Source organism: Camelus ferus, chromosome 35 (genome assembly GCF_009834535.1).
Source record: "Camelus ferus isolate YT-003-E chromosome 35, BCGSAC_Cfer_1.0, whole genome shotgun sequence".
NCBI classification, from domain to species: Eukaryota; Metazoa; Chordata; class Mammalia; order Artiodactyla; family Camelidae; genus Camelus; species Camelus ferus.
The window spans coordinates 5,615,585-5,628,961 of NC_045730.1; the positions used below are offsets into that span (position 1 = coordinate 5,615,585).

The following is a 13,377-nucleotide window of genomic DNA, read 5'->3' on the forward strand; positions in this document are numbered from 1 at the left end:
GGATTCGGCCACAGGGACGTGCCAACAGGGATCTCTACACAGCGCACGTAAAATGGCGACTTGACCCACATCTCAGAGTTACGCTACCGTTTTTATTTTATTTTCAGAAGATTTTGATTTCAGAGAGATTTTCTAAAACATTTTTCAGATTCCGATTCCAATTTCACCTCCATTTTCTGAAACTCCTCCTGTCCAGAGGGCCTGACTCCCAGAGGAAGAGCATCGGAGCCCTGACTCAGCCCCGCCTGTGCCACAGTCCCAGGTGGGGCACCACGTCCAGCAGGTAGGTGGTCTCTGGGAACCGCCACCTCTCCCCCTCGTCAAGTTCTCATGAGAAGTTCCACAATATCTCAAATTATCGCACCATTCTTTCTTACTTTCTTGAAGTGACAGACTGAGGGTCAAATTTAACAGTGACGGCACCATTTACATATAATATGGCCCTCCAAATCATAAAGGTGGTAGGTTTTTAAATTTTTATTCATTTATTTTTTTTTATTATGTTTGGGGGGGGGTCGGAGGTAATTAGGTTTATTTATTTATTTTACCGGAGGTACTGGGGATAGAACCCAGGACCTCGTGCATGCTGAGCACATGCTCTGCCACTGAGCTGTATACCCTCCCCCCACCAAAGGTGGTAGGTTTTATTCCTCTGATAAACATAATTTACTGGTAATTATAAATGAACACAGAGCTGGACTTACTCGTTCCACAGCTGCGTTATGATACGGGAGCTCTTCTTCACTGCAGAGGAAAAACAGCATGTGTGAAACAGTTGAAATCAGAGCAAATTCTGAAAAAATTACAAACCTGTAGGCACAGAGGATGTACAAACACTTGTCATCACAAAAGTTACATAAACTTTCAATTCCATCGGATTCAACATAAAACAATTAGCTAGTCTATAACCATATGGCCCCTGTCTTCAAATCTCTAGATCTGTACTGTCTAATCTAGTCATCTCTAGCCACATGTGGCTGTTTAATTTTAAATGTAAATTAAACTTAAAATTAATATAACTCATTATCAGTCTCTCTAGCCACAGGTCAGCTGCCGTACTGAGCAGGGCAGACAGAGAAACAACATTTCACCGCTGTGGACAAGACTGCTCTAGTCCAGGGGTCGACAACCTTTTCCGTAAAGGTAAATATTTAAATAGTAAATATTTTAGGCTTTGTGGATCATACAGTCTTTTTCATTACTTAACTCTGATGTTGGACTCTGAAAGCAAACACAACGACATGTAAACAGAGTCTGGTTTTGTTGCCACAAAACTTTTACAAAAACAAGCGGTAAGCAGACCTGGTCTACAGCCTCTTGTTTGCCATCCACTACTCTAGACCACCGCCTCCATTTTCTGGCTCAAACTATAGCCTAAAATAAATGGTTGTTCAAAAACGTTAGTATAGGGAAATAAAACTGTTTCCAATAGATTTATGAATTAAAAAGAAAACTTCAACTTTTATTCTGTAAATAGGGAAAGCTTCATAATGTCAAAAATTCAATGGGAATAATTTTTTAATGTACAATAAAAGATCAAATTCATCTCTCTTATACAGTAATTCTGATACCTCCTCTAACATAAAACATTCCGAGACTCTTATGAGAACTGTCAGTAACACAAAAACAACGTGCTATCTGTAACAAGGTTATATGCTTTGAGTTGCTATGTATCAGCAGTCTCGATGTTCTGATGATACGTATGCCTTAGTTTCTCTTGAGTCCAAGTCATAGCACTTCCAAGGGCACAATACACTAGTATTCTTGAGCCCAGGATCTTCAAAGGCCCTCTTCTGCTACTCTGGAGTCTTGAGGCGAACCATGAAGCTGCAGCCATGGAACTGACAAAAATGTGTAACGGCCAAGAGATCTCAGAGAGGCAGTGCAACCCCTCACTGAACAGATAAGAAAACGCACACTTCCCTCAGTCACGTCACTTGTCCTAATACAGAGATGTCCAGCGCTACCTAACCCAGGGGCTTCAAACCAACGTAAGAGCTTCACACTGTGCAGGAGTATATGAACAACAGGCTAAGAAACCGATTCTCAAGAAGAAAATGAAACCTGTAGGATTAAGTATCTTTTTTTTTTTTAAGTAAAGTGTCTGCTCACTTTTATTTATCTTTATACCTTTCATTACGCTCTTAGCCTCACTCTCCTCGCTTATCTGTAATCCTGACCACGGGGGCCAGTGATGCACGAATGGCACAGGATGCAACTTCCAGTCTAAAACTGCTCCCACCCACTCTTCACCTGCTGACAGAAGGCTTGTCGACACCACTGGAAAGTACTCGCTGGGTGATCAGGTCAGCAGGGACATCTTGCAGGAATGAGGACATCCAGCAACCTCTGTGCACCCCGACGGTACTTCTGGGGAGAGCCGACTGCCGTGGGAGAGAGCTTCTGCCCAGCTGACCTGAGCAGACCCTAGGCAATGCCAGTCAGGACACTCCTCACTGCAAATGAAGTGCCAGCTCTGGCTGCCACCACAGGACAAGTTCTTGGTGTCTTCCTAGTCACTGAACAAGACTAACAGACCTAACTGGGCCTAGTCTCAGCACTGAATCAAAACCCAGTTTTGCACCATCTGTGGAATGACTAGGAATCACCTGCTCGGGCTACATGACCTGTGCTGGGCGGGTCTTACAGAATGAACTGCACCCCTGCCTCTGGTAGCCACCGACATGCTCCTGTGTGCATGAATCTGGGGTTTGGTTGTTTTTAGATTCCATGTTTAAGTGATACCACACAGTACTTGTCTTTCTCTGACTTATTTCACTTTCATGGTCCATCCATGTGGTTGCTAATGGCAGAATTTTCTTCTTTTTTATGGCTGAGTAACAGTCCATTATGTATGTATGTATGTACACACATATATGTTTTCTTTATCCAGTCATCTGTTGATGGACATTTATGTTGTTTCCATGCCTTGGCTACTGTGAATACTGCTGCAGTGAACATGGGGTTGGTTGCACATGTGTGTGTGCAGATATGTGATAGTGTTTTCACGTCCTTCAGATAAATACTTGAAAGTGGAACTACTGGATCATACACTAGCTCTATTTTTAATTTTTTGAGGAGCCGCCATACGGTTTTTCATAGTGCCTGCATCAAGTTACATCCCTACCAGACATGCACAAGGGCTCCCTTTTCTCCACATTCTTGCCAAAATTCATTATTTCTTGTCTTTTTGATACTATCCATTCTAACAGGAGCAAGGTACTATCGCCTTGTGGTTCTGATTTGCATTGCCCTGATGATTAGTGATGCTGAGCACCTTTCCATGTACCTGTTGGCCATCTGTATGTCTTCTTTAGAAAAAATATTTAGATCATCTGCTAATTTTTTAATTGGATTGTTTGGGGTTTTTTTGTTCTTTATAAATTTTGGGTATTGATCCCTTATCAAATATATGATTTGCAAATACTTTCTCCCATTCAGTAGGCTGCCTTTTCATTACCTTCATGGTTTCCCTTGCTGCACAGAAACTTTTAGCTTGACGTAGTCTTTTTTTGTTGTTGTTGTTACCTTTGCTTTTGGTGTCAAATCTAAACAATCATCACCAAGACCTAAGACAAGGAGTTTACTGCCTAAGTTTTCTTCTAGGAGTTCTATGGTTTCAGGTCTTACATTCAAGTCTTTAATCCAGTGCGAGTTGATTTTTGTGTATGGTTTAAAATAGTGGTCCAATTTCATTCTTTTGCGTGTGGCTGCCCAGTTTTCCCCACACCATTTACTGAAGAAGCTGTCCTTTCCGCATTGTATATTCTTGGCTCCTTTGCCAAGAATTTGCTATAAAGTCATTGACCATAGGTACGTGGGCTTATTGCTGGGCTCTCTATTCTGTTCCACTGACCTATGTGTCTGTTTTTATGCCAATAATTACACTGTTTTGATTACTACAGCTTATAATATAGTTTGAAATCAGGAAGCATGATGCCTCCAGCTTTGTTCTTCTTTCTCAAGATTGCTTTGGCTATTCAGGGTCTTCTATGGTTCCATACAAGGGTTAGGATGATTTGTTCCATTTACGTGAAACATGCCGATGTAATTTTGATAGGGATTGCACTGAATCTGTAGATTGCTTTGGGTATACATTTTAACGATATTAATTCTTATACTCTACAAGCACAGAATATCCCTCCATTTATTTGTGTCTTTTATTTCTTTCACCAATGTCATAGCTTTCAGTGTGAAGATCGTTCACCTCCTTGGTTAAACTGATTCCTAAGTATTTCATTTCAATGCAATCATAAGTGAGACTGTTTCCTTAATTTCTCTTTCTGATAGTTTGTTACTAGTGCATAGAAATGCAAATGCTTTGTGTATATTGACTGTATATCCTGCAACTTGACTAAATCTGTTTATTAGTTCTAACATTTAATGGAGTTTTTAGACTATATATAAGATGATATCACCTGCAAATAGAGACAGTTTTTACTTCTTCCCTTCCAATTTGGATATGCTTTATTTCTTCTTCTTGCCTAACTGCTCGGGCTAGGACTTCTAACGCTATGTTCAATAAAAGTGGTGAGAGCGGGCAACCCTGTCGTGTTCTTCACCTTAAAGGAAAAGGTTTCCGTTCTTCATCACTGAGTATGCTGTTAACTGTGACCTTGTCATATACGGCCTTTATCACGTTGAGATACTTCCACTCTATATCCATTTTGCTGAGAGTTTTTATCATGAGCAGATTCCGAATTTTATAAAGTCTTGAGACTTCATACATGGATGACAGAGCAGAAACATGATGAGTGCACCACTGCTGCTGGTAAGTGTGTGAAAGGAAGGACAAACGCACACCTGCATGCACACGTGCATCTTTACCCTGCCACCTAAATATCCTCCAAGAAGAAGAAAGGCAAGATCAAAATCTGGGTGAGTGCAGAGTGTTCCTTTAGGTCAGCAAACTACAGCCCCTGGATCAAATCTAGCCCACAGCCTGTTTTTGTAAATAAAGTTTTATTGGAACACTGCCACGCTCATTCATTTATGTATTGTCTATGACTGTTTTCATGCTACAATGGTAGAGTTGAATAGCTGTGACAAAGATCATATGATCCGCAAAGCCAAAATATATTTAGTATCTGGCTCTTTACAGAAAATGTTTGCCTACCCCTGCTGTAGAAAACAAAGGCTTGTCCTCTGATGGAAAGAGGCACGTAGAGACTGCTTAAAGAAAAGACCAAGCTGACAGTTAAGACACTATGCTTCATGGAAATGCACTACATAAAAAGGAAAGCAACAACAAAAAGCAACATCACTGGAAAGACAGTGACCCTATCTGGATCTTTTTTTTTTTTTTCATCTGCTACTTAACATAAAAGAATTACTAATTAGAGTGTATGTGTCTTTAATTTTTCAACAGCTCAGGTGGAGTGTTTCTGTAACTGAGATAAACCTTCATTTGGAAACATCAAACTTAACGTGTTAAAATCAGCAAGTTGAATATATTGACTAAATTTTATTTCTGACTTTGTAGTAAATTTTGTCTTAGATTTCCTCTAACCTAATTATTGGAAGAGCAGAAAGAATTCTCAAGGCCTTGTCATTTAAATAATCTTCAAAAGCAAAAACACTGTAATTCTAAGTTTTATAAATGTACACATTTTGGTAAGTAGGTGAAAATTTGAAGCTTGGTATTAATTTTATCTTTATTTTTGAGCCCATTTCCGTCTAATTCTTCTATTAATAACTTGTGGCCTAAAAGCATTATCTATCATTATCCAAATACCAAGCATTCTTTGTTGAGCAGACTAACAGTGACTATTTTTGATAAAAAATGTTGGAAGTTCAAATGCTGAAAGTTCTCTAAGTTCTTAATAAGCCTGATTCTCCATTCTCCAGATGCACCTCCCTCACAGACACACAGTGGGGCCTGACTCCCCACTTCTGCGTATTAAACAAAGACAATCCTGTTCCAGCAGCAAGCCAGGCTGGTTTGGCAACAGTTTTTATACTTGTTGTGAAATCTGTTATAAAGCCAAGTTAGTCCAACACTGTATTCATTAATTACTGTCATCCTTCACGTATCATAACAAGTAATTTAAAAGTTCCTAAAACTGTAATTACGTACAAAGTCAGCAGCCTTCAGAGAAGGCTACGAAGTTACTTTATACCATCTTACTGACGTTGACACTTAAAACCCATGTTTATCCCAGAACCAATCAAAAGTTACAAAGAACTAAGACAGCAGAAAGAAACGCTTTCGATCACGGTGTGACAGGAGCAACACCTAAATGCCTCGGCCAAGTGACTTCATTCACTAGGGCAAAAACTCCCCATCTACAGTGACAAGCAATAAAAGGCACCAGCAGCAACCTCAGGAGAAAATGTTCTACTGCAGTGAGGCACTGTAACAAAAAAACAGTGACTGGTGAAATCTAGTAAGGCCTAACACTACGCTAAAATCCACTTCTGTGCTTCCTTATTTTCATCTGTGCTGCCTGCTTGAGGACTGCATCATGGAGTAAATTTTAAAAATCAGTTCTCAGTATGGGAACTGGTTCAGCTTCGTTTTCAAAGGCACGCTGAGCTCATCGGCTATCTGAGTACACGTCTCAGGAGACGTGATCACTTCAAAGAGCATCCCTCTCTTTAGGCACTCTTTCTCCTCCCTTTAGTTTTCTTTCTAGGCATTTCAAAGAGCTTCGTCGGTATTTCTCTTATTAAAAATACAGGTAGTATATAATTCAGAAGGTCAGAACTGAGGCTCTCCCATGAGGCGGCCAAGGTCAGTGCCCCGGATCCGACACTGTGAGCACAACCTAGGCAAGCTGCTTGGCCTCTCTGTACTTCAGGGTCATCTAAGAAACGATACAAAGAGTGCCTAGCCCACAGAGCTCCTGAGAGGGATGAACGAGTAAATTCTTCTTGTAAAGAGCTTAGAACAGCTCCTGGCACACAGCAAGCGCTCAATAAATGTTAGCTCATATTATTAAGGTAAATCACTGACTTTTTTCCCACTAGAGACAAAAGGACCTCAGCTCAGAGATAAGAAACAAGCATGGAGTAAGCGGATGTGATTTTTATATTGCCAAATACAGGCCAGGCTCTTGGACCAGAATCCAGTTGCTTTCAGCAATGAGAAAAGAGAATCTGAATAATTCCTAGACCCTTTTGGAATGCACAGGTTTTTCAAATGCATTTGATACTATATTAGATCATTTCATGATAAAAATCATCTTTTATACTGGTTTCACAGCACTTTTATTGGTTTCATCACAAACACTTGGGGAGGTGTAAATCACTGAGTTGTATCCTACTTTCTGAATCAAAATCTGCGACAGATCCCAGGAATCTCTTTTAAAAGCAAACAGAGGGTAGAGGTATACAGCACAGTGATGGAGCATGTGCTTAGCATGCACGGAGTCCTGAGTTCAATCCCCAGTAACTCCATTTAAAAAAGAAAAAATATCCCCAAAAGATATAAATAAATAAATATTTAAAAACCTAAAAAAAAAGTAAAATTAAAAAAAAAATAAAAACCTTTCCTAGCTAATTCTAATGTGCAGGAAAATATGGGATCCACTGATCTTAACTGTGCTATATACTCAAATTGTCCTTCAGGACTTCATTCACACACCTCAGATCTGCACAGTAACCCACACAAATGTGTAGTCATTTCCTGCCATATTTGTGGCCAAGTCTGATTTACCTTAAAAAAAAAAAAAAAAGTGGAAGTGAGGTTTATTTTAAGAACAGTATTTTCATCATAGTCAAATACTGCTGCTGTTAGTCTGTTGAAATTCAAAGCCTTCCTACAGTTAGTAGGGGAACATTTCAGATGCGCTAGTACCGTTAGGTAGAATAATAACAACTTATATTTGCAAAGACCTTTATGTCGTGTTCTGTCATTTTATTTCTTCAGTGCTTCAACTACCCCTCAGTATGTAGAGCAGTAACTGTTCTGTTTAACAGATGAGGCATGAGACAGCTGAGACCAGCAAAGCCTATCCCAGAACTGTTTGTTTGTTTGCTTGCTTGTCTTACCCTGAGAAAAACATGATACAACAAAACACCTTCTAAAAGCAAGAAAGCTGAACAGAAAGGAAAAACACGGTCTGAGTACTATAAAGTTACTGCTATGAACTATACAAAACATTGTATTTTTCCTTTGAAATTTAATCATATCATAAAATAAAAATCCCTGGCTTTTCCCTACGTATAATAAATGAGACTAGAAAAGAATACATCTGAATGAGTAGTAAAGTTAACCACTCAATTATACAAAACCAAACAAACTATACAGATGAAGAAAAGTCTCCACCTGTGGGAATCTGACTAAACAAAGCTGTACCCGAAACGGGCAGATTCACATCATTGCAGGATGTTTTCAGAAGTCCAAAAATCACTTTAACGACTTTGCTTTGCAGGGTTCTAGACTCTTGACTCTCTCTATACATACTCAGGATAAATGGAATTAATTTCGAGAAGCAGTAACATGAACACATCGCCAGCCATAAGGAAGATCAATGACATTTCTTTCCATTGCTCATTCTTAGGCTGCAAAATACTGAAGTTCAAATTGCTAATTATTTTTAAAATACATTTACATAAAATGAAATGTTTTATTATTATTTCTGAAATACAAGTTATTGATTTGTTTAATTCTGCTAAATTATTAATACAACTCATTAATTGCACTTAATGTTCTTACTAAAACACAGTGTGTATTAAAGATTGTATTCTTAACTGTATTTCAATTTCAATCATAGACATTAAAAATGCCAGTAATTTAATAATAAAAAGCAGTGTTGCAGGACCGATCCTAGGATCTTATTCACAGTAATGCTATTTAAAAAAAAAAAAAAGAAAATCAGTAATAAAAGGTGACCACAGAAACATAATTTTAAATGTCAGCTTTCAAACTGTGTAACTTACTGTAAGAAGCCAAATCTATCTGTGACTCTGTAAACCAGGTAATCAGCATCCTCCCAAGGTTCAATCTCTGCGCCTTCTCGTCCCTACGGCAGGAGACAAAGGAGGAGGTTACTGGGAATGTATAAAACTGAATCATTTCTTAAAAGAAAAAGACAAAAAAATTGTTTTTTTTTAATAAAAATAAGAGCTGGAACTGAGGCATTATCAACCGTACTTGACTTAAAAAAAAAAAAAAAACTATTTCTGGCAATAATCACTATTTCTTTGTTTCAAACTTTGGAAGATACTAACTAAGCCTTGAACCTAAGACTTGGGTTAACGTGAGAAACTGGTAAAGAGGAAGCAATGGAGGGTAAGAAAGCCAGTCAAGAATGAACTGCCAAACTTGAAGGTTTTAGAGCAAACACGCCTTAGAAAAAACAGGTTTCTTGCCTTTTCATCCAAACTCCTCAGAAGAAGGGGCTCCCTTCAGAGCTTCACTGGTCCTGGCACTACTCTTGCCGAGGTCAGAGTGGCCCCCCACCCACCATCAGGTCCCGGGGACATGCTTCCAGCCTCAACCAGTGGACTTTTCTGGCACACTTGTCAGCATTGCTCTGTCCCTGTTTCTCAAGCTCCAGGACCCTCATCTATTGGTTCTACTCGTCCTTCCCCAACTTTTCCATGACAGCTTTGTCACAGGTACCTCTTGAAGGCTGGTGCCCAGGAGCTCTGTCCTCAGCACTCCATCCTTTTCACTCCCCTCCCAAGGCTGCAGAGCAGCACCGACTAGCATGGGAACCCAGTGGAACCCAGGTCTGTGGGGACCAGTCCCTCCCACTTCGCACCCAGTACCCAGCTGTGTCATGGAGCCTCCCCCTGAAGACACTGCTAACTGTCTGTGCACCTGCTCCCCTCCAAGCAGGCGACAGCGTCTCCTGGGCAAGGACTGCTGTAACTCACACGTGTACGGTGAATTCCCAAGGCCTAGCATGGGGCCTAGCCTGGTCACTAACTGCTAATTGCATTGGGAGAAAAAAATGCAAGCAAGTTCTATTGGTTTTAAATTAGTTAAACAGTTAAATAAATTAATCAGGTTTTCATGGCCACGCTAAAATCTAATCATAATAATGGGACACTGTGTCTGATGTTCCAAACAACCAACTTAAAAACGAACTCTGGGAACATGACTATTAAATTGAGCACTGCCTGAATGCCTCCCTGGAAGCAGGGCGCAGTCCAGATGGCCTTCGATAATTTCATGTTCCTATTATTCTCACAAACAATCAAAAATAACAGATATGAAATTACATGCAAGTGATATAAATATAAAACATGACATTTATAAATCATAGCTACAACTCATTATGGACCTCAAGAGATAGGGTAAGAATAAGGATACATGTAAATTGTCAATCCACTATGATCTTCTAGGGTATTAAAAACCAGATTCCATAACTAAAGGATAAAATGCTAACAGAGATCATACTTCACTTACAAATTCAAATTTTTAGATCCATGTTAAACTTTTAGTAGCACATATCATTTATAAATAAAATGGGTATTTAATTCCATACACTAATGTACTAAAATATTTATTGAATACTTAGTATGGGCCAGAACTATTGCAGGCATTTAGGATACCAGAGCAAATTAAACAAAAGAAATTCTTACCCTCAGAGAGTTTACATTCTAGGAGTGAGAACAGACAACAAAGTATAATATAAAGTATGCTGATACAATAAATGTTACGATGAAAAATAAAGAAGAGAAGGGCGATAGAGAGCTGGGAGTGGAGGGGGTATTAAACAGTGTGAGAAGATTTCACTAAGATATAGCATCTAGGCAAAGAGCTGAAAGAGGAGACAATGAGGCATGAGGATATCCAGGATACAAATGCTCCAGGCGGAAGAAACAGTGCAAAGGTCCTGAGGCAGGAGCAAGCCTGTAAGAAGTGCTGGAAGAATAACAAGTGACTAGAGTAGCTGGAGCAGAGGGAAGGAGGGACAGAAAATAGAGATGAACACAGAGAAAAAAGATGACTTCAACAGTCACAGGGAGTAGGCAAACAGCCTCTGTAATTTAAGCTCTCCAAAAAGCAAATCCATTTCTATTAATATGTTTTTTTAAATAAAGATTACTCAAAGAGTAAATACGAATACTTACTCTGTCATATTTAGCAACTATTTCAGCTCGCTCCTGGGCAAGTTTGAATGCTACATCCTGGTCTGAATCTATGGAGAGATCAAATTTAAATGAATTGTTATTTCAAGATTCATAAAGTTAATTAATTATAAAACTAAGACAAAATGAATCAAAATAAAACAATAAATCAATGCTGCCTGAAGTGACAAATCAGAAAAATCAAACAAACTTACAAGAATGAGTAAAGTATCTGTTAACTATAACTTTGAAATATCAACATATCTACCATTTCAATATTATATACGATACCCCAAAGGAAGCAAATCTGTTAGCATAGCATTAACTTAGGAGATATGATAAATTTTATCCCTCAAGAGTTAATTTTGGATCTAATTTCATAGAAATAAATATCAAAGTAGAAACTGGAACTGAGAACTCTTAAGTTTTCAGAGGAAACCCACTTGTGGGCATGACGTGAAGAGCTTCCAAGGAGACTTGAAAAAACTGAGGTAATCTGCCCACAAAACAAACTCATGCAAGACAGACTTTAGGAGTTCAAAAAAAATTTTTTTTTGATGTGATGAATATAATCACGTCTTCGTTTAGACTCTCAGGTCCCCTTTATCAACTGCCCCAACTACTGAAATAATCTCCAGTCTTGTAACACACACCCCTCTTTCTTAGTACTGCCAGGTTATCTTTTAAAGGCACAAATCAGAGATCAAGACATGAGGTAGTACGGAGAAGACCACACATCCCAAGTACCACAAATAAAAATAGAAGACCAATGACTTACTGTATAAAAGGCACTTCTGATCAAGAAGAAAAAGCCAAGCATTCCAGTGGGAAACTGGGCAAAGGTCATGAGCAAGACATTTACAGGAGTAAAACAGCAGAACAACTCTGTGTTCCTACTAAGTGTCCGGCAGATAGTAAGATCCCACCAGCAGCTGATGCTGTGAAAAGCACTTTACATGCCTTGTCACATTTAATTCTCACAGCAGCACTCGTCATACTAATCCTACGACACAGATGAAAAAAAAACGAGGTGGAGACATTTTAACCAACTTGTATATGGTCACAAGCCTACTAAATAGGAAAACTGAGATTCAAATTCAGACAGTGGTGACTGCACGGCCCACGATTTTAACCACTGTTGCGGAAAAATGTGTTACAGCTAGGCGTTACAGCTCAGTTGTGACAGCAGCCTGGAACCAGGCGAGAGACCAAGCAGCACTCGGAGAGTCGGAGACCTCAGGTTTATTACGCCAGCGGGCCCACAACAGTTAACACTCCAAACTCTGAAGCCAGTCTATAGGTTTACACAGGGCTTTCATAGGCTGCCAGTTTTACACTTTGCAACGTCATATGCAAATAAAGTACAACAGAAGTTGACCAACCAGGAACAAGCTTCGTAGAAATAGACCAATCAGGGGTGAGCTCCATGCAAATGAAGTACTACAAATGGACCGATCAGAAGTTAGGGAAGTGGGCCAATCAGAAGTGAGAGTAGTAACCAATCAGGAGTGAGAGTAACAACCAATCAGGAGTGAAAGAAAGTGAGCTCAGGGAACCAACAGAATTCTAGGTGTAAGTTAGCAACTTTAGAGGCAAAAAGTGAGATAAAGCCTCTGGGCCGGGGAACCGGAAGGTGCTGGGAGGAGAGCAGCGGCCCTGCCTAGGGGTCCTGCTGGTCTTTTTATGGGGCTTCCCACCTCACCACGATGAAAATGATTACTGAAGATGAAAAGAGGACATCCAGTTTTCAGGCAGAACACACACTTTTATATTCATTCCTCCTACAACCCCACTAAAATTGGAAATTCTTTAAATCCTTGCCCTCAACAGCCCAGCAAATGGAGGTTCCAGAGAAGAGATGAGAATGGGGTTAAAAACAGGGAGTTGATGAAAGGAACCAGCTCTCTGAGGTCTCAGGGATGAGCGGGTATATACAGACGGTGGAGTCCAGGCAAGAGAACCAAATCCTCACCCTCCGAAGCAGGAAGCCAACAGATAATGCCTCAACCTGCAGACCAGGAAGCGGCAGCAGAGGCCTGCTACCTGGCGCCAGGAACGTAAACAGACGGAGACTCCGTCCGGACTGCAGACCCTTTAGGTCTGCTGGGTGTGCAGCGAGGAGGGAGGGGGACGTAAATCAGCTATTTTTCAAAATAAGTTTTACAGACGGCCAAATCTTTAAACCACGTACAGCTCTGACAAAAATAAAGTCTAAATTTAAAAGGCAAGACATGGGGGGGAAAGTCAACTCATTACAAACTAAAGAAACATGAGTTTTAAAATACCACTTTGCACCTATCTCAGACTGACCAAAAAATGCACTGACACTGCTCAGTCTGACATAGTGTGGTG

General features: G+C 39.8%; 1 protein-coding gene across 5 annotated transcripts in view; it reads right to left on the reverse strand.

The window, feature by feature from the left end:
• Positions 1-13,377, reverse strand: part of USP6NL (USP6 N-terminal like) — a 132,560-nt gene that overhangs the window by 43,740 nt on the left and 75,443 nt on the right. For 4 of the 5 annotated variants that reach the window (XM_032473660.1, XM_032473661.1, XM_014558447.2 and 1 more), the window contains 3 exons: positions 11,029-11,096; positions 8,884-8,966; positions 705-744 (listed from right to left, as the gene is read on the reverse strand). In XM_032473660.1, coding sequence (XP_032329551.1) covers positions 705-744; positions 8,884-8,966; positions 11,029-11,096 — 191 coding nt within the window. Of the gene's footprint in view, positions 1-704; positions 745-7,585; positions 7,658-8,883; positions 8,967-11,028; positions 11,097-13,377 lie in introns of those variants that run through there. The other variant, XM_032473662.1, reaches the window with a different exon arrangement.